The following is a 26,366-nucleotide window of genomic DNA, read 5'->3' on the forward strand; positions in this document are numbered from 1 at the left end:
GCCAGGAGATTCCACTGCTGTAGTCTGGAGCCCAACAGCTCTGCCTTACTCTTGGGTAGTTCCAAATCCCTGACAAGGTCATTCAGTTCACGTTGTGTTATGAGGTGTGGTTCAGAGGAGGAGGATGGGAGAAAATGTGGGTCCTGTGACATTGATGGTTCAGGACCAGAAGCTTCATCCTCTTCCTCGTCTGACTCAAGTGAGAATGATTCTGGTGTATCAGTAACCGGCAGTCCTTCTCCATGGGGTACTGGGCGTATAGCTGATGGAATGTTTGGATAATGCACAGTCCACTTTTTCTTCTTTGACACACCTTTCCCAACTGGAGGTACCATGCAGAAGTAACAATTGCTGGTATGATCTGTTGGCGCTCTCCAAATCATTGACACTGCAAAAGGCATAGATTTCCTTTTCCTGTTCAACCACTGGCAAAGATTTGTTGCACAAGTGTTGCAGTATATGTGTGGGGCCCACCTCTTGTCCCGATCTCCAATTTTGCAGCCAAAATAAAGGTGATAGGCTTTCTTAACCATTGTGGTTATTACTGTGCTTTTGTGATGCAAAAGTCACTTCACCACAAACATAGCAGAAGTTATCTGCACTGTTCACACAAGTACGAGGCATCTCTGCTCACTTTGGCTAAACAGAAATGTGTCCCTTTGCAAAATCAAACACTGACAAATAAGAGAGCACGACACTGTATGATTTCTAGAGCTGATATAGGGCAATTTGTTCAGCAGAGTGATGTAAGCTTTGTTATGATTGCATCATCCATTACTTCTAGGAATAACATGATGCAATTCATATCATGTATGACGCAATACCAGCTACAGATTGCATCATTCATTGTTTTGCCTAAAAAGCAAGTACTGTCCAAACCCAGTCATAGATGTATTCATAGATCCAGTCAAAGATGTATTTTAGTCATTTCTGCTTTAAATTGAGATCCCTTTCCATTTATAACTCACTTATCCTCCGCCATTCCCAAGTCAAGGGTCGTATATACTGACCCAATAGCATATCTTGAAAACTAGAGCCAATCAACAATTTTAAGCATCATTTTTGTTCTCAGTGATCCAGAATTAGTAAAGTTTGACTACATTTATTTCAGAAGCATTTTGGCTGTAGAGCAGTGTAATGTGACGCCCCTGAGTAGAGTGTGGCCCATTCAGCGAGGTCTCAGGCAGCTTCTGCGGTATTTCTGGCTCATATGCCCATCTTTGACATTTGTAAGAAAGCAACCTGGTCATCATTCCATGCATTTGCCTCTCACTTTGCTGCCTCTCAGCAATCCAGAGACAATGCCAGATTTGGATGAGTAATCATCTATTCTTTATTAAAGTAAACACTGAAACCACTTCCAGTTCAAACTGCTTGTGAGACACCTACAGTGAATGGACATGTGCAGTCACTCGAAGTAGAGACTGCTACTAACTTTTTTTTTTGGTAATTTCAAGATGTTTTGCACATTTCTATTCCATGACCCTCCCTCCTTCTATCGGAATTGTTCTGGTAAGAAGAGACTGAGGGGGGTCGGGGCAGTTCCATCTTTTATACCTGCGTGCAGTAGTGCAAGGCAACAGAGGGCACTCAAGTTGCTCCAACAGGGACCGCCATGGGAAAATTTTCTGACAGCTGTGCTGTAGGTGTGCACACACCTACAGTGGAATGGAGATGTGCAACACATCTTGCAAGAACGACAGCTACAGAAAAATAGGTGAATAACCATTTCTTATTAATGGAATGGCTGTAACATGATTGTACAGATGACATTTAACTTTGCAGGAAGTTAATGAAAGCGGTTAATTTTAAATTTCACTTATTTGAAATTCTCTTTTAAACTGTTATTTCTAGACACAGACTCTGTGCCTAGTTATATTTCTTAGCCAGTTTTGCAGTCATATTAAAATTGAGTGTGTGTAATGGAGAAGATGATGGACTTTCTGTTCTAGTAGCACAAGCCGGTTTAGTCAGTGCAGCCCTAAGCCTGTGAAGCCTAGTCTAATGTGAGTATCCTGTGCCAAACTCTCTTCCAGTTGGAGAATGCCAAACTGTCCTCTGACCAAAATGACAAAGCTGCCAGTGCTGCCCGGGAAGAGCTGAAGGAAGCTCGCATGAGGATAGAGTCTCTCAGCTACCAGCTCTCTGGCTTGCAAAAACAGGTGAAGGAACTACATTTCCGTACATCTAAAACTCTGTGAACGGTTGGTCAAATAAAACTTGAATTCCTTTCCCTTTGTTCACTCTCCATGAATGCTCTGGAGAATGAGTTGACTAGCAGGTATGTTTGTAGAAAACAGTACATTTTATACACATTTTAGTGGAAGGTGAATTTTAAACTTGTAATTGTGAGTATTTGCATTGAAAATCTTATTCTAAAGTTACTTATCAGACAATGTGACCTGTATCCCATCTTACACTAATTATTAAACTGCCATTATAGCCCCAATCCTACCAACTGTTCCTGGTACAGTAACCCCTCCCTGTTGCATATATTCTATCTCAAAACTCAACTTTTTTCCTACATTTCAGGGGATGAAAGGGGTTTTGGAGCATTCCCAAAAGATTAACTAGTCTGGATTTCAGTAGAGAAGGGGCCTAGCAAATGTCTTAGTTGCAGGAGCACACCCTGCCAAGAGTTCCCTAAAGCCCTGTTGCTTTTGCCACTTAAAGCTATAGAGTGAATAATACACTGCCCTTTCCCTGTGGGATGGACTAGATGGTGACCCATATGTCTGTTCTGCCTCTGGAAATGCATGGCTGTAATTGAATTCCTGAGTCTAGCTGTCTGATTTTGTTTCCCCTTTTGCAATACCTGTCAGAGGGAAATCACGTATCCTCCTCTGTCTCCACACACGCTAGGTTGACTTCTTGTTTTACTGTGACCATAGGCTAGTGTCGCAGAAGATCGCATTCGGGAACTGGAGGATATGATGGCTGGTGAGCAGGACAAGTTCAGGAAGATGCTAGATGCCAAGGAAAGGGAAATGATGGAAATGAGGGACCAGATGCAGCAGCAGCTTGCAGAATACCAAGAACTGCTTGATGTCAAATTAGCACTGGACATGGAGATCAGTGCCTACCGAAAACTTCTGGAGGGTGAGGAAAAGAGGTAGGTATAGGTTTCACATGCTTCACACTCTGCGCAGGTGGGAATTTTTCCCAGCTCTGACATTGTTTTGTCCCCTTTGAACACCAGTGCACAAACGTTGCCTAATTGAGGGCCACGCTGGCCTCTTGGAACCTGAGGCCACTATATACATAATGTTCATAAAATGAGGCAGTTGCTGCTGCTCTCATCTGAACACCCATCTATTCAAATATTTATGAAATACTGTGGAATAACATGTACTTGACATTCAGCTCCTTTTGTACTTACCTGCCAAAGGTTGCAGGACTCTGTGTTTCTCCTGCTTCTGTCATCATGCCTTAAAGCAGTTCATATAAAAGCCTAGGGTATTGGTGTACTGTGGCATGTTATTGTATATATTAATTCTCTCAAATAATCCCCTGGACCGCTCCTGAGAATCTAACTGCAGCCTTCTTCATCTGGTTAAAATGTCTGTTTGATTGCGTTAAGATTGAAGCTGTCGCCAAGCCCGTCCTCCCGTGTTACAGTCTCCAAGGCTACCTCCAGCAGCAGTAGCACCAGCACTTCAGTTGTTCGCTCTTCTCGAGGCAAGAGAAAACGGGTTGAAGCAGAGGAGCTTTCAGGCAGTGGTACAAGTGGAATTGGCACTGGGAGTAGTAGTGGTAGCACCAGCGGTAGCAGCAGTAGTTTCCAAATGTCCCAGCAAGCCTCAGCCACAGGAGGCATCAGCATAGAAGAGATAGACCTGGAGGGAAAATATGTTCAACTGAAGAACAACTCTGAGAAGGTGAGTGTTAGTAGAACCTTTAGAAAGGCCGCAGTAAGCTAGCATGCAGATATGACATGGCCTCTTGTAACCCAAACATACTGCGCCCTGGAGAGAGATGATGGCCAGTCTCCCTTGGGCACCACTCCTTCAGAAGTGACAAAGTGGTACTTAAATGCTGATAGTATTGTTTCAGCACCAATATTGTGGTCAGCGCTATACAGGACACAGAAGAGGGGATAGTTTGTGTTCCAAGAAGCTTACCATTTAGTAGCCTGATCCTGCAAACAAACCTCTAGGTAAGTTTACTCATTTGAGTAGTCTCATTGACTCTAATGGGATTAGTGGGTGAGTACAGTTACTTACTTGTGTATTTGCAGGATTGAGCCTTAAATAAGGAGCTTGCAATCTAAACTGTTCATTGGGTTAAAAAAAAAAATACTCCCAGAAGCTACAGTGCATGTGACCCAATAACAAACCGTGGGAAAAGCTAGTGACTGTATCCTTAGCATTTTAATAAATACACAGGCATTAGAGATGCCATCTGTCTGGCTCTAGATATCTATTCCTAAATAAACTTCTATATCTTTCCATTAGGACCAGTCTCTGGGTAACTGGAGACTGAAGAGACAAATTGGAGATGCGGAAGAAATTTCTTATAAATTTACTCCAAAGTATGTCCTCAGGGCTGGGCAAACTGTTACAGTAAGTCACTGAGGAGACACTTTTGTTGTTGCTGTGGCATCTGGTGTGAATGTGAGCGAGTGTTTAACTGGGCTTGATATAGGGCTTGCCCCTGCTCCCATTGAGCTCACTTTTGTTTGGAGTAAGATCATGCTCCTAAAGAATACGATATGGGAGTTGAATTTCTGCAATACTATTTTAGTGGATTAAGAATTGTCGGGTTAGGCCTGTTATTTGGCATTTTATATGCATTTTTGTGTTCACCAAATGAATCATTACTAAATTAGATATTTTGTCTGCAATCTGCATTAAAAGTCTCTCCATAGGAAAGGAGCAGCTTTCCTTGTGTTATTGCTTAAATGTTTGCCATAGCAAGTGGGAACTTATAGCCTTTTAAGAGGTTAACGGGATGAGTATGCAGCTGTATTTTGTCTCTGGGCTCTACCATGATAGTAAATGCACTGAGTCCAGGAAGATTAATTGCTATATGCAGAAAAGAAATGACTGAAATATTAAACTCCATTTATTTTCTCTTCTCTGTAACTGTGGTTGCTATTAACTTGCAGCTTCTTAACGTTTTGAAGGGAAAAAAACATTTTCCTGCAAATAGTTTCACTCTAGTTTCATCTACTTCACTGTCATTGGGAAATGAGAAGGAGCAAGTGGGGTGGCAAGAAAAGGGTAATGAGAAAAGTAAAAATATAGGGTTTTTTACATATATATAAAAAGAAAAAGGGCATAAACATCTGCATATAGAATTTCTCTTTCTTAGATCTGGGCTGCAGATGCAGGTGTGACTCATAGCCCCCCTTCTGTCCTTGTGTGGAAGAATCAGAGCAGCTGGGGCACTGGAGGAGACATCCGCACATATCTGGTGAACTCTGATGGAGAGGTAAGCTTTGTCTTCTGGAAAATGATGTGGGCTGCATTACCTCCCAAACCCATCTATGCATTTTGACAAAATCGCAGTTTCACACTATCCTTAACTCTCTTCTTTTAAACAAAGTAGTGTTTTCATTTGTCTGTAACATTTAAGTGATAAACATTTATGAGCTCAAATGTGGTTTTAGGAAACATGGTTCAACATACTGATCACTTTAGTTGATCTTTTTAGTGAACTGTCCTGGAGAGTAGAGGATTTGAGTATACATTTCCAGTAGAGAAAGCAAATGTGCATTGTTCATTATTCCAAATGATGATACTGAGTATATTTTAGGGTGCTATGTAAACAATAATAATGCAAAAAAAATAGAGATTTCTTCAGTACTGCAACCATATCAGGAGTTTCCACTGGGCACAGGTTTCTGAGTATTCTTCGTTGTACTGCATCCTCCCACAACTATTTTTGAAAACTGTCCCTGCAGAAGAATCTTGCAAGGGAGGATCATGCTTTGGCTGCTGTTGGTAAACATGCATTGCTTCAGCTGTCCAGAAGCAATAGCAAAGTAAAACTGACCAGCATTGTGTCAGTTTTCATGCCTTTCTTGCTGACAGTTCTATGAAGGTATTGCAGGAACAGCAGCACAGGACACAGAGGTAGGATAAAAGATCATAGATATACACAGGGAAGGGAACTGGCTCAGTATTCAAATTGGATACATTTATTCAATTAGTAGCTGAAAGATCCTCAAAAATAAAATAACCTCTCCCCACAACCTGATATTTGTCAGTCCCTCCACTTGGAAATGTCTGTATCTAGGAAGATTTCCCCAGAAATTCAGATGTATCCCCTACATACAATTCCAATGTGCAACTGCTGTGAGGACCAACAGCTTCTTATTACTAATCTTTGCTACAATAAATTAGAAAGGAAGGAAACTTCCTGAATTTTAAAATAATCCTTGTAGTAGCTTAGTGAAGACAACAATTCCAAATATTTGGTACATGCAACTGACATAGAATATGAGTGGAAATTAGATAGAGGTTTCAGTTTAGCTGTGTAATAGTTAAGAGAAATAGATCAGATCTTAGCACATTCCGCAGTCTTTTATGACACAGTTCCCAGTTAAGCCCATTAGTAGGTTTTTAAAAATGAATAAACCCCACATGAGAGGTAGAAAGGCATCTTATCTGCTCCCTCTCAAACTTCTATGAATAAGAGAAAATAGCTAAAGATAAGGATGATTGAAAACAAAAATTACATCACTACAGTTAGAGATGGGCAGAAATAAGGGAGGGCCTGTAGTTTGCAGAACCTAATTGGCTAGGATTTGGTTTCATAAAAACCCCAAACCAGGGATGATCGTTCAAATATGTGGCCAACTGCTTGGAATTCCCCAAAGTTTGGGTGAGAGGGAAAGAGCTGATGGCAAAGTGAACACCTGTGTCTGTCCCCTTGTCTAGGAAGTTGCAGTAAGAAGCGTCACAAAATCTGTTGTGGTGCGGGAGAATGAGGAGGAGGATGAAGCAGAGTTTGGAGAAGAGGATCTCTTTCACCAGCAGGTAATATGATGAGAACCATTTGTTTAAACTCAGGCTATCCTCGCACTTCTCCTCACTTGTGCCTGGTGAATTGGGTTAGATTCAAGCATGGAATGGTGCATCTTCCAACAGCTTTTGCAAGCTGTGACCATTCTGATCCCAGCTTTTGGAATAGGTTCCTGTAAAGGATGTGCCAAAGAAAGCATTCTGCAATTCCTGCTCCTGAGCTCTTAACTTGAGGAACTGATGTATCCTTTTGGGCCCCACTAGATGCACTGTAGGCAGTGACTGCTGACAGGTCAGGGTGCCATAGACTTTGGGACATAATCCTGGTGCTAATGGATTTGAAACAGCAGGAGTGTTTTTGAGAAAGGCCGTGAAGGTTGGTGATAGTGTAAACTCCATAGAACAAAGAAAAATCTTTATTGCCCTGTAGATTCCTATTGCTGCTCTTCGACAGCTGTATGAAATAAGAGCTGGGAAATTGTGTGATCAGTGATTCCCACCAGCCTGTGCTGCCTTCCCTACTAGCAGGGCTAGCACTAATGTCTGTAGCATCCTTGCTCTAAAGAGACAGAAGATATTCTGAAAAATATGGCAGTTAATTACAGGGAAATGGACAATCCTGTTCCCACTATGGCAGCTGGACTTTGCTGGTGTGTTTTCCTGCAGGATACAAATGTTACACAATAAATAAACTTGGCTGACCTTGTTACGATTACCTTTTATGTAAATTCCAATGCTTTAGAATGAGTATGGGAGAATGAATGGCCAGCAGTTAATGGAGCTGACAGAAGAGAAAAACTTTGTGCATGTTATACTAGAGGGCACTTTCAAACTACTGTAAACTATTGCCATATATTCAGATTTGATCAGTGGGCATTAGTAGCCTCTTTCACAATGAACTCAGCAGGCTAGGCCAATGCAATTTTAAAATCAACTTATGGACATTTCTTGGTTTCAAGGAGATTGAATTCGGAGAGTGGAAGAATCTGAAAACAAATACACAGTGTTGTGTGTTTTGTATCCATAGAAGCATGGTGCCAGGATACAGTTCTGTGCCAGATATCTGGTCGAGCTTCATTGGTGTGTGTTTGTGCATTATTACAGACTACATTTAGAGGAAGGATAATACAGTTCCAAAGATGACTCAATATCACACTTCTTCCCTCCTCTCTGCCAGTGTGGAATAATAGCAGGGAACTCTGCCAACACTGCTTCTTGCCATATTCCCAACGTGTTTAGTGATAGCCCCCACCGGGGGTCTATCTGGATTAGGAGAAAGATACTTTTCAAACCAGTATGATACCTGAGCCTAGGTTACAACATGACCAACTAACAAGTTTGTAAAGGTGTTAAACTGTCTGCAGTAGGTGCCAAATGGTGTTTCAAGTCATGTTAGCTAACTTGAGTTATCTTTTGTACTAGTCAAGACAGGACATGAGGTGCTTGTGGCCTGCTATCATTCTACTGTGCACTAACTAATTTCTTTGTTCCTCCAGGGGGATCCCAGGACAACGTCTAGAGGATGTTCAGTGATGTGAAAAAACATTATTATTTGCTACTTTTTTCCTTTCTTTCCTTTTATTTTTGCTATTTTTTTTCCTGCAGAGCCACTGAAAACTATTTTTATATGTATCATCTGATTTCTTTAAAAGTTTATTCCTTGTTACATTTTTATAGAAAAAAAATTAATCAAGCAAAACTGCCAAGATTTTTAAATAGATTTCTTTATCCTCCCCCCTTGCCTACTATGGGAATATTGGATTATTTCCCCACCATTAAAACTTTTGTCTTGTATACAAACCTGCAGTAGAATGAATTTTAAGCTAAAATGGGACAGGACTCCTTCAGAGTAGGGTAAATATTAGGGCTGTTGATTAATCGCAGTTAACTCATGCGATTAACTCAAAAAAATTAATCACGATTAATCGCACTGTTAAACAAAAGAATACCAATTGGAATTTATGAAATATGTTTGGATGTTTTCCATACATTTTCAAATACATTGATTTCTATAACACAGAATACAAAATGTAGTGCTCACTTTATATTATTGTTGATTACAAATATTTGCACTGTAAAAATCATGAACGAAAGAAATAGTATTTTTCAATTCACCTCATACAAGTATTGTAGTGCAATCTTTGTCATGAAAGTGTAACTTACAAATGCAGATTTGTTTTGTTACATAACTGCACTCAAAAACAAAACAATGTAAAACTTTAGAGCCTACAAGTCCACTCAGTCCTACTTCTTGTTCAGCCAATCGCTAAGACAAACAAGTTTGTTTACATTTGCGTGAGATACTGCTGCCTGCTTCTTATTTGCAATGTCACCTGAAAGTGAGAACAGACATTCACATGGCATTTTGTAGCGGGCGTTGCAAGGTATTTACGTGCCAGATATGCTAAAGATTTGTATGCCCCTTCATGCTTTGACCACCATTCCAGAGGACATGCTTCCATGCTGATGATGCTCATTAAAAAAATAACGCATTAATTAAATTTGCGACTGAACTCCTTGGGGGAAAATTATGTGTCTCCTGTTTTGCCCACATTCTGCCATATATTTCATGTTATGGCAGTCTTGAATGATGACCCAGCACATGTTCGTTTTAAGAACACTTTCACAGCAAATTTGACAAAATGCAAAGAAGGTACCAATGTGAGATTTATAAAAATAGCTACAGCAGTCGACCCAAGGTTTAAGAATCAGAAGTGCCGTCCAAAATCTGAGTGGGACGAGGTGTGGAGCATGCTTTCAGAAGTTTTAAAAGAGCAACACGCCAATGCAAAAACTATAGAACCTGAACCACCAAAAAAGAAAATTAACCTTCTGCTGGTGGCATTTGACTCAGATGATGAAAATGAACATGTGTCGGTCTGCTCTGCTTTGGATCGTTATCAAGCAGAACCCGTCATCAGCATGGACGCTTGTCCTCTGGAATGGTGGTTGAAGCATGAAGGACATATGAATCTTTAGCGCATCTGGCACGTAAATATCTTGCCACGTTGGCTTACAACAGTGTCATGCAAATGCCTGTTCTCACTTTCAGGTGACATTGTAAACAAGATGTGGGCAGCATTATCTCCTGCAAATTGTAACCAAACTCGTTTCTCTGAGGGATTGGCTGAAGTAGGACTGAGTGGACTTGTAGGCTCTAAAGTTTTACATTGTTTTAATTTTGAATGGAGTTATTTTTTGTACATAATTCTACATTTATAAGTTCAACTTTCATGAGAAAGAGATTGCACTACAATACTTGTATTAGGTGAATTAAAAATACTATTTCTTTTGTTTTTTCAGTGCAAATATTTGTAACCAAAAATAAATATAAAGTGATCAGTGTATACTTCGTATTTTGTGTTGTAATTGAAATCAATATATTTGAAAATGTGGAAAACATCCACAAATATTTAAATAAATGGTATTCTATTATTGTTTAACAGTGCCATTAATCACAACTAATTTTTTTAATCACGTGATTAATCGCGACTAATTTTTTAATTGCTTGACAGCCCTAATAAATATGTCATTCTTTAACCTCAAGCTGGTTTTTAAATAACAGATTTAAGGCCATATGAGCCTGTACAGGGCTTTCAGAGAACCCAACATGAGTGCTTCCCACAGTACTGGAGTAATTTAAGAAAATGGTAATAACCTTTTGATATATTGAGTCCTGTATACACTAGGAAAATTATAACCCAGAATTTACCACAGATGCTGCTCCACCAGTGGAAGCAATGATAGAAGCTGCAGTGTAGACAGAGGTGGCAAGAGTACCGTGGCATTTAACCCTATTCCAAGTAGGATTAGACAACATCTGAACCTTTCCGCGTTATCGCTCCATCATTGCTAACACTGGTGGAGAATCATGGATCCCAGTTATTCTCGGGCAGGTATAGTCTGAATGTAATGAGGGATCAAAGCTGAAATTTTTCAGTTTTATTTATCGGGACTTTCAGTCACGATTGAGACCCTAACAAATAGTGGATGCAAGGGTGAAATTGTGATGGACAATAGATATGATGATATGAATCATGAGCTAATGGTTGTAAAGTATTTGGCATTAAACAGAACTTTTGGTTTCAATAATTCAGATTTTAGATGTTAAAATATTTTATTTTTGGCTATGATACATATTTGATGGGGTTTTAAAAAGCAATCGTAAATGTTGATTTTTTTTATCACTGCTACATTCAGTTTATTAATAGTTCTTTTGTATGTAAAGGGACATTGTCAGATAGTTTAGGCAACAAAGCATTTGCAAAATGTCTTAAAAAAGTGAGAAGTTTTTGGTTTGGGTGTAAGCAATTTCTTGCATTGTTTGCCGCAGCAGGTTGTCCAGCCTGACTGAAATGCTCTAAGTAAATACAAATAATGTAAGTACAATTCATATTAGAAGTAAGATATTACTAAAAAAATGTTATTGTATCTGGTAATGTCTCCTTAAGTTCTGGTTTCCTCTCTTGTGTTTTTACCAGAGGTAACTTTTGACTACCCAAAGCATTAGGATTCTTGTGGTAGTGTACCTTTATACACTATGAAGTATAATTGCTCCAAAGAATATATTGACTGCAATGTAAGCAAACATTTTTTCCCAATAGTTGAGTATTTGGATACCATTTGATGCCAGCATAGAACTCTTGTACTACCTGCACTCTTGAACTCTGATCTTGTTATTCAAGTAGTTTAGATTCATCACACAAGCTAGAAGGTTTGGATGTTTTTGGTGGCTTTTGGACATTATGTTCTCTGAACAGTATTTAGACTGACTGATATAACTTAGAAGGCCAGGTTAGTGGCTTTAATTGATGGCTTTGCTACAATGCAAGCAGGGTGGGAAAGTGATTTTTAAAAAGGTTATGAACTTTCTCTTCTCGTTTAAAAAAAAGTCTGAGGTGCTAATTTTCTGCAGGTGTTCACAAAATGTTCACCTCAGGTGATTTAATTATCACAATTAAATGCTAGTAAAGTATTTAGAATTATATTTTAGTCCATTATCAATGTTCATTGTGAAAAAGCAGTAAAAAGAAATGGATTTTTGGAAGAATGTTTCTCTTTGTCCTTGTATTTGGTCATTTTTCTTATATTCCCACTCTGCTTGAGTAGGTGGTTGAATATGTAGTAAATCATACCTATAGCTGCAAAACATATATAGCTGAAATTGTGTTTCTCAGCCATACCACTGCCAATTACCTATTCTAAATTATTGTTATGCAAATGAATGCAATCAGGATGAAACTGTTTTTGCAATATACCTTCTAACCACTGGACTCTGTTTCCCTTTCCAACTCTGTTTTCATGATTTACCTTATATAGAAGATAGGGTTTTTTTTTAATGTTGGCCAGTATTCAGAGTGCTCATTCTGCTTTGTAGTAGACTTATTCCTTTAATATTTTAAACAATATAGAATAATATGTAGCTCATTGAAGAATCAGTTGGCTTTATTTAGTGAATTTCCTTGTAAAGTCTGGGTTAGAAGGGCAGCTTGTATCAGAAAAGACCTCATGTGATCTGAGCCATAATTTCTGCAACACATACTGAATATGAGAATGTGTCTTGCTTTAGGGTCTGATGCTTACAGACCCTTACTACTGGTTGTAGTGCCTTTTACCCTGAACTGGCTCATTGAAGTCAGTGGGACTGGCCAACGTGGTGAGCACAACATCCCCTAGTAAGTGTCTACAGAATTGGGCCCTAAGTTTGGAGTTGTTTCCTATGAAACTTCCTAAAAGCTTGTTCAAATGCCAGTGCTGGTACAGATTAACTTCCTCTGAGTTCTGCACATGCAAGGTTGAAGCGCTTGATGTTTTATGGCCTTTGTTAACTGTAATAATCCTGCCTGAAACTGACACACAAGCTTACACCATTAAGAAAGGCAAAAAAGGCTGCAACAGTGATTTCTGGATGTAAATTGCTTCTTCCTCCTGCCATGCCATGTTTATGTAACATAGGTGCTTAGAGACGGTGGTGAGATGGGACAGTATAAGAAGCTCAATAGACTAAGACTAACCTCCTAAAAGCATCTTTGCTTTGGTGATTGTTACCACTGCATTTTTCAGAAGGCTACTTAAAATGTAAGGAGCAATTCCTGATTGTAAAGTGCAAGACACAGTAAAACTACAGTGTTTGCATTAATGTGTGTCTTCTGAAAACACCACCTTTCCCATTTATGTTTGACTTGCTGAGCATTCAGCCTGACTCTTTCATCAGATTAATGTAGGCACTCCAAACTGGAAGCATTTTCTGCTATACCGGATCTAAAGCAGTACTGTTAATTTTTTGATTTTTTTTTGTATTTATTTTTCTATTCTTTTTTTGTTTTTGCCAATCCCAATAGTTAATTAAAGCTTTGTGTTCAGACCAAGTGTAGCTTCTCCCTACCTAGCCATCTTTTTCTATTAGATCCTGCAAGTGAGCCATTCATGTTGTATGTGGAAGATCATCAGAATTTCCATGGCAATAGACTTAATATTACAAATGCAGGTTCCTTAAGAAGGCAGAGTTGACCTGTGAGGGAGAATTGATCAGTCTAGTTAGCACAAAATAATGATTTTGCTCTAGCTATGCCAATATAACTCATTGGTGTGGACATTCTATTCTGGAATTCAAATCATTTTATTCTGACCTAAGGGAGTTACACTGGAATAGCTATAGCTGGTCAATTTCCCCATGTAGGCAAGCCTTTATTCACTAATAGCAAAGGGAACAGCAACAAAGAGCTATGTGAAAACGTACTATAAATGCTCCCTCTCCCAGGTTTGCATATTGTGAAGGTGCCTGGGGTGTGGGAGGGGAGCAAATCCAGCACCCTCCTGCATGGCATGGCCATAGAGCAGAGGTGGGCAAACTACGGCCTGTGGGACCATCCTGCCCAGCCCTTGAGCTCCCGGACGGGGAGGCTAGCTCCCAGCTCCTCCCCTGCTGTCCCCCCTGCCCCACAGCCTCAGTGCGCCGTGCCACCAGTGCTCTGGGTGGCGGGGGTGCGAGCTCCTGCCGGACAGTGTGGCTGCAAGAGCCGCTGGCTGGCCACGGTGCTCTAGACTGCGCAGTGGTGTTGCTGGCTCCGGCTGGGCGGTGTGGCTGCCTGTCTTGGTGCTCCGAGCGGCATGGTAAGGGGGCAGGGATTGGGGGGGTTGGATAAGAGGCGGGAGGCCCCAGGGGAGCAGACGGAGCAGGGCGCGGTTGGATAGACGTGGGAGTCCCAGGGGTCCTGTTAGGGGGCGGGGGCATGGATAGGAGTGGGGGCAGTCGGGACGGGGGGGGGGGGGCTGGATAGGGGGTAGAGTCCCGGGGGGGGGGGCGGTTAGGGACAGGGGGGTCCCGGGAGGGGGTGGTCAGGGGACAAGGAGCAAGGGGGTTTGGATGGGTCGGGTGTTCTGAGGGGGGCAGTCGGGGCAGGAAGAGGGAGGGGGCCAGGGCCAGGCTGTTTGGGGAGGCACAGCCTTCCCTACCTGGCCCTCCATACAGTTTCGGAACCCCAATGTGGCCCTCAGGCCAAAAAGTTTGCCCACCCCTGCCACAGAGGAATCTGAGCTCCTGGTGTGACAACATGCAGTGGGAGAGGCATGGCTACACAGATCCTCCTGCCTCTCTCCTTCCTGACAACCTGCTTCGGGTCACACTTCACTATTGTGCTGCAATAGACTCTGGGAAACGGCAGCTCTGCCCAGGCAATGGAGCGGCCATGATTCCTCTTGCCCTGTACACAGTCTGGCTACTTGGGCTGGTACAGGACTCTGGATTTGTCCCTGAAAGCATAAAAGAAAGATTTCAGAGTAGCAGCCGTGTTAGTCTGTATCACAAAAAGAACAGGAGTACTTGTGGCACCTTAGAGACTAACAAATTTTTTGTGGGCTACAGCCTACTTCATCGGATGCAACTCTGGACTCCGAGTCACCCTGGTGATTCAGAGTCCAGAGTTGCATCCGATGAAGTAGGCTGTAGCCCATGAAAGCTTATGCTCATATAAATTTGTTAGTCTCTAAGGTGCCACAAGTACTCCTGTTCTTTTTATAAAAGAAAGAGTTAGGAATGATTTGTAGGTCTTTGATCAGTGTTGCTATGCCAATGGCTGGGGGTTGGCCAGCATATAGTGTGCATTCATAGGAAGAACCACAAAATAGTCTCAGGAAGCAGGGGTGTGTGTGGTGTGTGTGGAGAGTCAGCTTCCCACAGCCTGAAATGTAAAGGCTAGCTTAATTTGACTCTGTTGAATGTAATTGCTATTGGTTACATTACAATGTGAACCAGAGTGTACTGTGAAGGGAAATGCACTCAGTATACATGTTTTTTTTGTTGAGCAATAGGGCACACAGAACCCACAGCATGTGCCCAGAGGGGTTTAGTGTTCTTTATACACTTAAAAATACTTCTTTTCAAACATCCCATGTAAAGATCCTTAACCTGAAACCGGTTAGACATACTGTAGGGGTCAGAAAGTGGTTCCTAGAGATTACTCTGCACCCTCATCCCATCTGAAAGGTGAATCCTTCCTTTCGTATTCTCCCCTTCCCTGTTTTAATAGGAGAAGGATAGTACAAGAGGCAGGCTTTTAGCAATATAATGCATGCCCTGTAGCCATTTATCTCACTTTCAAGCCATTTTGTAATTATTCTTTCTATATCTAGTTTTGAAAGGCTAACCTCTAAACAGCGGGCATGTCCATATTGGATACTGGCCTTTACCATCACCGTTGGGCCCAATTCCAAACCCCTGATTTGGAAGGAAACACGGCCTTATAGGGACCAGTGAGTGGAAGGATGGTTGGTGATTGCATTTCAAAGCATTGCATTAGCTGAATGTGGAGACAAATTGTGTTAGATTTTTTTACTGTTTGAAACTTGAAGTGGCCTGGGAAACAGAATTTCTATTTGCCCTTAAATATGCTTAGCTTTAAAATAATTTAAAGGTGATTTTTATATAAGCCCATATTTACATGCAATTATTATTTGTAAACATAATGCCTTTCTTGAAATGCTAACGTCTAGAGGGAAAAAAAGATGCTTACTTTTGAGAGAATTAGTTCAAAGAAGCACAATGCACTGTATTGACTTTGGGGTTAGTAAAAGAAAAATGTCTTTTATTGAATTTCCAAGAATTTGTAGTCAGGAGTTTATGTAGATTTGATGTAGTCTACATGATGTAGTCTGCTGGGTCGGACAGACATTCTGGTGTTTTTCAGTACCCAGATTGTTACACTAATATTGCAAGCAATAAGCTATTTTAAACAAAGTTTAAGCCAAGAGGCTTTACATTTGGACAAAATGATACTGTCTTGTTTGAACTCTATTTTCGTAACAGTGATGCCTTTTGACTTGAATTGTAATTTTTTAACACAGCCTTTTGGTAGCTCCAGGTCTAGGCCACTGCTCGCCTTGACTGACATTTCCTTGGGAAATTTGCTGTAAAAGAGCTTTTTGATAATGGCTTATTGAGTTTTTAAATAAGTAATTATGAAAAAAAATCTGTTAAGTTAAGAACAGAGAAATAGAAAATGTTGGTGTGGAGCATATGAAAACTACACAAAGATCTAGACTTTATCATTTCACAATTTTTTGTTTTAAGAAATATGCATGCCAAATGTCTCTTTCAATGATTTGTAATATACATTTTATGACTGGAAATCTTTTTGTACAACACACTCCAATAAATGTTTTGAATTTTATCTGTTACCTTCTTTTGTTTAAAACAAACTAAACCCCATTCAAAGGCTGCCTCGTGTGTCGTAACTGAGTGTCATCCCCACGTAGACAAACAGAGAAGAGAAGGCCAACGGCATATTGGGCTGTATTTTAGGAAGATTGCCAGCAGATCAAGGGAAGTGATTATACCCCTCTATTCGGCACTGGTGAGGCTGCACCTGGAGTATTGCATCCAGTTTTTGTCCCCTGTCATCCACTACAGAAGGGATGTGGACAAATTGGAGAGAGTCCAGTGGAGGGCAACAAAAATGATTAGGGGCTGAGGCACATGACGAGGAGAGGCTGAGGGAACGGGGGTTATTTAGTCTGAAGAGAAGAGTGAGGGGGGGTTTGATAGCAGCCCTTCAACTACCTGAAGTGAGTTTCCAAAGAGGATGGCACTAGGCTGTTCTCGGTGGTGGTAGATGACAGAACAAGGAGCAGTGGTCTCAAGTTGCAGTGGGAGAGATCTAGGTTGGATATTAGGAAACACTATTTCACTAGGAGGGTGGTGAAGCACTGGAATGGGTTCCCTAGGGAGGTGGTGGAATCTCCATCCTTAGAGGTTTTTAAGGCCCGGCTTGACAAAGACTTGGCTGGGATGATTTAGTTGGTGTTGGTCCTGCTTTGAGCAGGGGATTGGACTAGATGACCTCCTGAAGTCTCTTCCAACTCTAATATTCTATGATTCTGTGAAATCGGTGTGATACGTTGTCCCCTTGAGTGTGGTGCAGGGATAAAGGAGTCCTTTTCTACTCTGGCATTTGGCTTCCAATAGTAGCAGTGCAAACTTCCACCTCCTTTCCCTCACTGCAGGAGATCCTGACTCCACTAGATTTTGTGCAGTGTCTCCACTGTGTTCTGGAGGGACTGTTTCTATTGGCTTCCTGTGATGACCAAAAAGGGGAAAATCATTGGCAGCTAGTGGTGATGGATTCCTACCCACTGGGAACTGAACGAAAGCCACCAGCTCATGTTTTAATTAGGGCTGTCAAACTATTAAAAAAAATCGAGATTAAAAAAAAAAATTGTGATAATCAGTTTTAATTGCACTGTTAAACAATAATAGAATACCATTTATTTAAATATTTTTGGATGTTTTGTACATTTTGAAGTGCCATGTGAACACCTGTTCTCAATTTCAAGTGACATTGTAAATAAGCAGGCAGCAGTATCTCCTGTAAATGTAAACAAACTTGTTTGTTTTAGAGATTGACTGAACAAAAGTAGGACTGAGTGGACTCGTAGGCTCTAAAGTTGTTTTTAAGTGCAGTTATGTAACAAAAATCTTCATTTGTAAGTTGCACTATCGTACTGGTATGAGGTGAATTGAAGAATACCATTTCCTTTGATTACATATATTTGCACTATAAAAACGATAATAAAAAATAATATAAAGTAAGCACCGTACAATTTGTATTCTGTGCTGTAATTGAAAACAATATATTTGAAAATGTAGATAAACATGCAAAAATATTTATAATAAATGTAAATTGGTATTCTATTATAGTTTAACAGTGCAATTAAAACTGCAATTGTGATTTTTTAAAATCAAATTAATTTGATTTGAGTTAATCGCTTGAGTTAACTGCAATTAATGGACAGGCCTAGTTCTAATGCAGCGGTTGGTCACTACCAACCTGAGTTAGATTTCCAGCCAATGATTGAGACCACCTGAGCCAGCTGGTCTTAGGCATTGGTTTACACTTCTAGTGGCTGCTCTCTCTACTGAATAATGTTACTCTTGTTTAGCGGCAGTGTGGGCCCTTTGGAGGACCTCAGCCTGTACTCTGAAGTCTCCAGGGCTATCAGCCCAGCTTTTCTCACCAGCACTTATTTATAGTAAACACTTGGCACCCCCAAAGCATTTACTGAGCATTACCTGACCAACCATTCCTCCTCTGGGAGTTAGAAAAATATCTGATAAACAAATCACAACTCCTTCTATCTGAATTAGTCTAGTTTCTGTTTCTAGTTGTTGGAGCACAGAACTGGGAAGTGGGAGACCTTGGTCTATTCTCAGCTCTGCCGCTGGCCTGCAAGACATTTTCTGTGCCTCAGTTTCCCATCTGTAAAATGGGGATGATGACAAAACTGGGCTGCTCTGTTTTTTGTCTCAAATCTCTGACACAGGTGGGATGCTCCCCTAGCCTGGTCTGGAGGACAGGAGACAACAGTCTTAGTCCTCAGTGTGCCTTTTGTCTTCCTAAGGTTGCCAATCCTCCAGGATTGTCCTGGATAGGGTTGCCAACTTTCTACGTGCACAAAACTGAACACCCTTGCCCCCCCGCCGCTCCTCTGAGGCCCCCCCCCGCTCCCTCCATCTCCCCCCCCCCCCCCCGCTCGCTTTCTGCACCCTCACAAACTTGCTTGTTTTCAGGGGGCTGGCTCAAGGGGTTGGGGTGTGGGAGAGGGTGAGGGCTCCAGCTGGGGCTGCAGGCTCTGGGGTGGGGCCAGGGATGAGGGGTTTGGAGTGCAGGAGGGTGTCTCTGGGGTGCGGGGGTGGAGCTGAGGGATTCGGAGAACGGGAGGGGGCTCTGGGCTGAGGCAGGGGATTGAGGTGTGAGAGGGGGCTGGGGCAGGGGCTTGAAGTGGGGGTGTGTGTGAAGGCTCCGCATGGGGGTGCAGACTCTGGCTGAGGATGACAGGTCTGGGCTCAGCTGGGGAGGTTCAGAGGGGGATAAGGGCTGGCTCAGGGCAGCACTTACCTCAAGCAGCTCCCCGAAGCAGTGGCATGTTTGTCCCTCCGGCTCCTACGCAGAGGTGTGGCCAGATGGCTCTGTGCACTGCCCCGTCCGCAGGTTCTTCCCTCACAGTTCCCATTGGCAGCAGTTCCCAGCCAATGGGAGCTGCAGAGATGGCACTTGGGGCGGGGGCAGGGTGCAGAGCCACCTGGCTGCCCCTACCCATAGGAGCACATGCCCCTGCTTCCAGGAGCCATGCAGAGCCACGCCACGCAAGGAGCCTGCCTTAGCCTTACTGCACCGCTGACCAGACTTTTAATGGCCAGGGTCGCTTTTTGACTGGGCGTTCCAGACAAAAAACACACCTGGCAAACCCTAGTCTTGGAATCTCCAGGAATTATTATTATTAATGGAGATATCCTATCTCCTAGAACTGGAAGGGACCTTGAAAGGTCATTGAGTCCAGCCCCCTGCCTTCACTAGCAGGCCCAAGTACCCATTTTGCCCCAGATCCCTAAGTGGCCCCCTCAAGGATTGAACTCACAACCCTGGGTTTAGCAGGCCAATGCTCAAACCACTGAGCTATCCCAATTGAAGAATAATCTTTTAATTAAAGATTGTCATAGAATCCTAGTACTGGAAGAGACCTTGAGAGGTCATCTAGCCCACCCCCTGCCTTATGGCAGGCCTGAGTATTGAGAATTGTGTATTACAGGGGTAGGCAACCTGCGGCACGCGTGCTGATTTTCAGTGGCACTCACACTGCCTGGGTCCTGGCCACCGGTCTGGGGGGGGTTCTGCATTTTAATTTAATTTTAAATGAAGCTTCTTGAACATCTTAAAAACCTTATTTACTTCACATACAACACTAGTTTAGTTCTATATTATAGATTTATAGAAAGATCTTCTAAAAACGTTAAAATGTATTACTGGCACGCAAAACCTTAAATTAGAGTGAACAAATAAGGACTCGGCACACCACTTCTGAAAGGTTGCCGACCCCGATGTATTATGTCATGGGATGAACCCTCCAACCCCAGTTGGCAATGGTAATCACCCTTCCTCCTGCTCAACCAGCTCCGGCCTGGAAACTGTCCCTAACCCCCTCCTGGGCTGGGAGCTCGGAGTCTTCACTCCCAGCCCTTGGGTTACTGATGGCAGCGGCTGTTGGAACCAGCTGACAATCCACTTCGCTTTCCAGCGGGGTGGTGATACTAGAGCAAAGGTGGGCCACGGCTGTCGTGCCCGGCCCCTCCCCAGAGCCTCAGCTCGCCAGGCCGGCAGCGCTGCAGCGTGGCTGGCTCCGGCCGGCGGCGCGACTCGGGCAGATTTACAAGTGAACAAAGCGTGCCCTGGCATGGCCCCCCACACCGGAGGGACCCAGGATCGGGCAGCTCAGCACAGGCCCTGCGGGGTCAGGGCCCTGCTCCTCCTGAATCCTCCGCCCATGTGCGCAGGGCCCCATGCTGACAGGCTGGGGGGGTAGGGACAGGGGGTTCCGGGAGGGGGCGGTGGGGGCTGTTCTGAGGGGAGCAGTTAGGGGGCGGGAAGGGGGAGGGGGGCACAGCCTTCCCTAGCCGGCCCTCCATAGAGCTTCACAACCCCGCTGTGGCCCTCGGGCCAAACACTGCCCACCCTGGCCTAGAGGGGCGCTAGGGGGCGCTGTGGCGCGGCGTTGCCAGGGGAGCGCGCGGCGCGGACGCAGGGTCGCCGGCCCCAGGCCCGGGGACGCTCTCGGGGTCGACTGAGCGCGGGTTCCCGGTCTGCCGGGCACAGTCTAGGCCACATCCCATAATGCCTCGGGAGGCCTCCGTAGCGCGGTGCATGCTGGGAGTTGTAGGCCCGGCGGCCTGCTCGTCCCGTGGTGCCCCGCGCGGGCCCTTCCGTTCCGAGCGGGCGCGGTGGGCAGGCGGCGCGGGGATGGAGGGCGGGTTCGGCTCCGAGTTCGGGGCCGCGGGGGGGAAGCTGGACCCGGGGCTCATCATGGAGCAGGTGAAGGTGCAGATCGCCGTGGCCAACGCGCAGGAGCTGCTGCAGGTGGGGCCGGGGCCGGGCCGGGCCGGGCCGGGGGGGATGGCGGGCTCGGGCCGGGCGGAGGGGGGGGGGATGGCGGGCTCGGGCCGGGTCGGGCGGAGGGGGAGGGGAGGGGAGGTGGATGGCGGGCTCGGGCCGGGCGGAGGGGGGGGGGATGGCGGGCTCGGGTCGGGCGGAGGGGGGGGGGGATGGCGGGCTCGGGCCGGGTCGGGCGGAGGGGGGGGGGATGGCGGGCTCGGGCCGGGCCGGGCGGAGGGGAGGTGGATGGCGGGCTCGGGCCGGGCGGAGGGGAGGGGGATGGCGGGCTCGGGCCGGGCCGGGCCGGGGGGGATGGCGGGCAGGCGGGCTCGGGCCGGGCGGAGGGGGGGGGGATGGCGGGCTCGGGCCGGGCGGAGGGGAGGGGAGGTGGATGGCGGGCTCGGGCCGGGCCGGGCGGAGGTGGATGGCGGGCTCGGGCCGGGCGGAGGGGGGGGGGATGGCGGGCTCGGGTCGGGCGGAGGGGGGGGGGATGGCGGGCTCGGGCCGGGCGGAGGGGAGGGGAGGTGGATGGCGGGCTCGGGCCGGGCCGGGCGGAGGTGGATGGCGGGCTCGGGCCGGGCGGAGGGGGGGGGGGATGGCGGGCTCGGGCCGGGCGGAGGGGGGGGGGATGGCGGGCTCGGGCCGGGTCGGGCGGAGGGGGAGGGGAGGGGAGGTGGATGGCGGGCTCGGGCCGGGCGGAGGGGGGGGGGGATGGCGGGCTCGGGCCGGGCCGGGCCGGGGGGGATGGCGGGCTCGGGCCGGGCCGGGCGGAGGGGGGGGGGAGGGGAGGGGGATGGCGGGCTCGGGCCGGGCGGAGGGGGGGGGATGGCGGGCTCGGGTCGGGCGGAGGGGGGGGGATGGCGGGCTCGGGCCGGGCGGAGGGGAGGTGGATGGCGGGCTCGGGCCGGGCGGAGGGGGGGGGGGGATGGCGGGCTCGGGTCGGGCGGAGGGGGGGGGATGGCGGGCTCGGGCCGGGTCTGGCGGAGGGGGAGGGGAGGGGAGGTGGATGGCGGGCAGGCGGGCTCGGGCTCTGACGCTCTCTGCTCTCCCCAGAGGATGACCGACAAGTGTTTCCGGAAGTGCATCGGGAAGCCGGGGAGCTCGCTGGATAACTCGGAGCAGGTGAGGCCGCGCCCCGCCCCGGGCCTCCCGCGGGGCGGGGTTCGCTGTCCCGGGGACACAGGGCCTGTCCCTCTCGCTGGCTCCCGGCACTGAGGCCGCAGAGCCCCGCGCCCCCTGAGCCAGCCAGCCACGGGCTGTCACTGCCGTGTGGACACGCTCAGCGGGCCCGTGAGCCCCACGGCAAAGCCTCAGTGCGAATGTGGCCCCTTCGCCCGGGAGCTGGAATTCCCCGGCCCAGCCCTTGGGGGAGCCAGGCCCTGGCCGTGCCTGCAGCTCCACTGCTCGCTAGGTCACGCCTCGCGGGGCTGCCCCTGCTGCCCATCCCCACGTCAGAGGGGAAGTGGCTCATTGAAACGTGCCAGCGGGCACTGGGATGGTGTAATCCAGTGGGTTTCAAACTTTTTTCTGGCGACCCACTTGAAGAAAATTGTTGATGCCTGTGACCCAACAGCTGGGGATGAGGGGCTTGGAGTGTGGGAGGGGCTCAAGGCTAGGGCTGAGGCTTGGGATGCGGGGGTGGGGCCGGGAATGAGAGGTTCAGGGTGTGGAAGGGGGCTCTGGGCACAAGGTTGGGGGGTGCAGGCTCTGGGGTGGGGATGAGGGGTTTGTGGTGCAGGAAGGGGCTCTGGGTTTGGGGAGGTTCAGGTCTGGGGCAGGGGATTGGAGCCCGGGGTTGGGGCACAGGGTTACCTTGGGCAGCTCCCCGTCAGCGGCGCAGTGGGGGTGCTAAGGCAGGCTTCCTGCCTGTCCTGGCCCCGCGGATCGCACTGCCCACCAGAAGCAGCCAGCAGCGGGTCCGGGTCCTAAGTGGAGGCATGCAAGTGGCTCCACAAGGATCTTGCCCGCACGCACTGCCCTCCCCCCCCAACTCCCACTGATCAGTTCCTGGCCAATGGGAGTGCGAAGCCAGGGTGAGGGCAGCACGCAGAGCCCCGTGGCTCCCCACCAAGGAGCCGGACCTGCTGCTGGCCACTTCCGGGGCACAGCACGGTGTCAGAACAGGTAGGGACTAACCTGCCTTAGCCAGGCAGCACTATTAATGGCCCGGTCGGCAGTGCTGACCAGAGCCACCGCGACCCAGTGCCATACGTTCCACGATCCAGTATTCGGTCACGACCCACAGTTTGAAAACCACTGGTGTAATGGCATGTGTCTCATAAGAACATAAGAGCGGCCATGCTGGGTCAGATGAATGGTCCATCAAGCCCAATACCCTGTCTTCCAACAGTGGCCAATGCCAAGTGCCCCAGAGGCAATGAACAGAACAGGTAATCATCAATCATCCATCCCCTGCCGCCCATTCCCAGCTTCTGGCAAACAGAAGTCTCTGTAGGGTGCTTGGGGGAGGGGGAATTGCTGATCTTTGCAGTATTGCCCAGAGTGGATTCTCAGAGCTGGGCTGCTTTGTGCCATCTCCCTGAGGCTCTCAAAGCACTTTACAAGGTGAATATCCTCATCTGTATGATGGGAAAAGCTGCTGAGAAAGGAAATGACTTGCCCAAGGCTACTGGCAGAGAGGGAAGGCCAGGGACTCCCTGTAACAAGCTTTAGCCAGCTGCTCTGACACTTGCAATGTTCTGTTGTCTGAGCTTTGTGCTTGCTTTGGTGTGCCAGATAGTGCATTGGATCTAGCGTCTGTTCCTAGCTCTGTCACTGGCCTGCTCAGCGACTTTGGGCAACTCATCTCTGTGCATGCCTCTGATTCCCCATCTCTAACATGGGGATAATGAGCCCTGCTGTCCTTGCTAAAGTGCTTTGGGTCTGGGGTGAAGACTGAAGTAGCATTATTGTTCTATTTCAGAAGTGTATTGCCATGTGTATGGACCGGTACATGGACGCCTGGAACACAGTCTCCCGAGCATACAACTCCCGGCTGCAGAGGGAGAGAGCCAACATGTGACCGGTTTCCAGTAGCCCTGACAACATGCTTCAATACTACCCCCTGCCTGGGGAGAGTGACTTGATTCCTGGACTAGCTGGAGTGGCCCTGTGAGAATGAAAGGAAAGGTGGTGGGAGTGAAATCCCTGTGGTTTGGTTAATTTGGCATTTTCATCATGGTAGAGCAATAAAGCCACGTCTGGAGCCTCTCCCTGTTATTAGCCTGCGTGAGCTCAGTGTCTGACTACTGCAGAATGCAGGCTTGAAGCTGGGAGGGGTGATGGTGCCCAACCAGAGGGGTGGCTGCTGCCCATTCGGTCAGTGCCGTCACCTGCTAGCTGGCTTTGCTTTAGTGCCCTGGATGGAGTCTGAGGTCCACGGTAGGGTCTGAGAGACTGGCTAGGGAATATGTTAATTGATGGGTGCCCTGTGAAAGGGCTACTGGGGCAGGGAATCCTTCCGGAAAGGGGGCTGAGCAATCCACTTGCCCCCCTCCCCAAGGAAGTGAACATGAGCCTTATCGGCAGTGCGCATCCACCCCTGGACTGTGGGTTTGGTGGCTGTAGTAGGAAGGTTGGTCTCTGAGCCTGGCAGGTAGGTTTGGTGAACTAACAAGGAAATTGTTAGGCAATGGTGTGGGGCTCCCAGCTTGCTGCCAAGTACCCCACGGGTGGGAGGTGTCAGTACAGGGGGGCATTGGACTGTTACATGAAATAGTCTGGCCTGCGTTGGCTTGCAGAGCTGGGTGCTGGCAGTGCATCAGCTCCAGCCCCCATAGTGGCACTGTGCCATACTTGCCGCGGGGCTGCACCCCAATAATTGCTGCCAAATGAGAGGTTTGGAATTAAAAAATCTCCCCCTTTGTCCCAGCATAGAGCTCAGCTGCAGGCCCCCGGCAGCCTGTCCTGGCCAGCCGGTGTTCGCCTTTCCTGCGTCACCAGTGCACCTTGTCCTGGCTCTGTGGCCTCTGCTGGCTTCGTTCTGTTATTGAGGTGCCCAACAAGGAATCCGCAATGGGGAAGGAAACGAGAGTGCCAGGATCGCTGGGGGTGGGCGTAGAGACGGGCTGCGTGGAATTGCACAGAGCAAAGGTTAAAGGAGCTGCCTCAGCCAGCTGGCCTCTTGCTGTTTGTTTTCCCTCTCATGCCCCTTCATTTTCAGTCTCTGCCCTTTGCTTTTCTGGGCCATGAAGATGTCCCTTCCCTACTTCGGATGTGGTGAATCTCTGCTCCAGGTATTGGATTAAATCCTGTGACAGCTAATGGCTGCTGGCCCCTTGTAGGCCACACTCAGAGCCACCTCTGGGATTCAGGCAACTCGACCAAGGGCTGGATGGTTTCATGGGGTCCCTAAGCCAGGAGCCCCAGAGGGCAGGGCCAACAGAGCTGCCCTGGTCCTTCCAGCTCCTATGGTGCCCCCCCTTTTGCTCTTTCCCAGTTAGTGGGTTCCCTGAGACTGGTTATTCCTTGAGTCACTGAGAATCTATGGACCAAACGCTAGAGGTGCCCGGCAGCTGTCTGTTAAAATGTCAGTTGTTTTGTTCAGCTTGTTTGGCTTCTGGCCCCAGCTCAGTTGAGGGGAAGTTCAATAACAACAGAGCGAGGGGAGCAGGGTGCTGTGGCCCTGCAGTGCTCGCGGAGGTGCTACTCCATATGCAGCTGTGATCCAGAGCCAGGCGGGGTTAGAGCTCAGTGCCGCTCTTGGGATTTTATTCTCAGCGCAGCCTAACACCCTGTGGGCTCTTTCTTAATCACAGCTGTGCATGGGGCAGATGCCTCCCTGAGCACTATGCTGAGTAGGACCAGAATCACCTCTGGGCCTTCACTTGGCCCCGGGGGGTCATCCTGCTCTCTGGTCCTGCACAGGTGCAATATGGAGTTGTGTGCAGCCTGAGGCTTGGACTGGGTGGGCACTGTCTTGTTCTAGCAAATCCTGTGTTCCTAGAACAAAGCAGGATTTGTGAGCAGGAGGAGTCTG

The 26,366-nt window shown here is 47.1% G+C and overlaps 2 protein-coding genes across 2 annotated transcripts in view; both read left to right on the forward strand.

The window, feature by feature from the left end:
- LMNB2 (lamin B2) overlaps window positions 1-9,005 on the forward strand; it is an 83,754-nt gene extending 74,749 nt beyond the window's left edge. Inside the window, exons 6-12 of the mRNA XM_054013958.1 lie at window positions 2,037-2,162; window positions 2,892-3,112; window positions 3,581-3,878; window positions 4,455-4,562; window positions 5,314-5,433; window positions 6,885-6,983; window positions 8,465-9,005. Coding sequence (XP_053869933.1) covers window positions 2,037-2,162; window positions 2,892-3,112; window positions 3,581-3,878; window positions 4,455-4,562; window positions 5,314-5,433; window positions 6,885-6,983; window positions 8,465-8,506 — 1,014 coding nt within the window. The 3' untranslated portion in view covers window positions 8,507-9,005. The remainder of the gene's footprint in view (window positions 1-2,036; window positions 2,163-2,891; window positions 3,113-3,580; window positions 3,879-4,454; window positions 4,563-5,313; window positions 5,434-6,884; window positions 6,984-8,464) is intronic.
- A 12,233-nt stretch (window positions 9,006-21,238) lies between these two features.
- Window positions 21,239-24,598, forward strand: TIMM13 (translocase of inner mitochondrial membrane 13). The gene is made up of 3 exons (XM_054013552.1): window positions 21,239-21,373; window positions 22,442-22,510; window positions 24,312-24,598. Exons 1-3 carry the CDS (start codon window positions 21,257-21,259, stop codon window positions 24,408-24,410), a joined length of 285 nt encoding a protein of 94 aa, XP_053869527.1. The 5' UTR covers window positions 21,239-21,256; the 3' UTR covers window positions 24,411-24,598.
- Window positions 24,599-26,366: the final 1,768 nt, after the last annotated feature.

The sequence above is a fragment of the Malaclemys terrapin genome, chromosome 24 (genome assembly GCF_027887155.1).
Source record: "Malaclemys terrapin pileata isolate rMalTer1 chromosome 24, rMalTer1.hap1, whole genome shotgun sequence".
NCBI classification, from domain to species: Eukaryota; Metazoa; Chordata; order Testudines; family Emydidae; genus Malaclemys; species Malaclemys terrapin.

Bases quoted from the DNA above. Each gene is read 5' to 3' on its own strand.
- TIMM13 (XM_054013552.1), top strand. From the start codon at position 21,257: ATGGAGGGCGGGTTCGGCTCCGAGTTCGGGGCCGCGGGGGGGAAGCTG. The intron at 21,374-22,441 runs GTGGGGCCGGGG...TGCTCTCCCCAG, and splicing joins ACGCGCAGGAGCTGCTGCAG to AGGATGACCGACAAGTGTTT. The intron at 22,511-24,311 runs GTGAGGCCGCGC...GTTCTATTTCAG, and splicing joins CGCTGGATAACTCGGAGCAG to AAGTGTATTGCCATGTGTAT.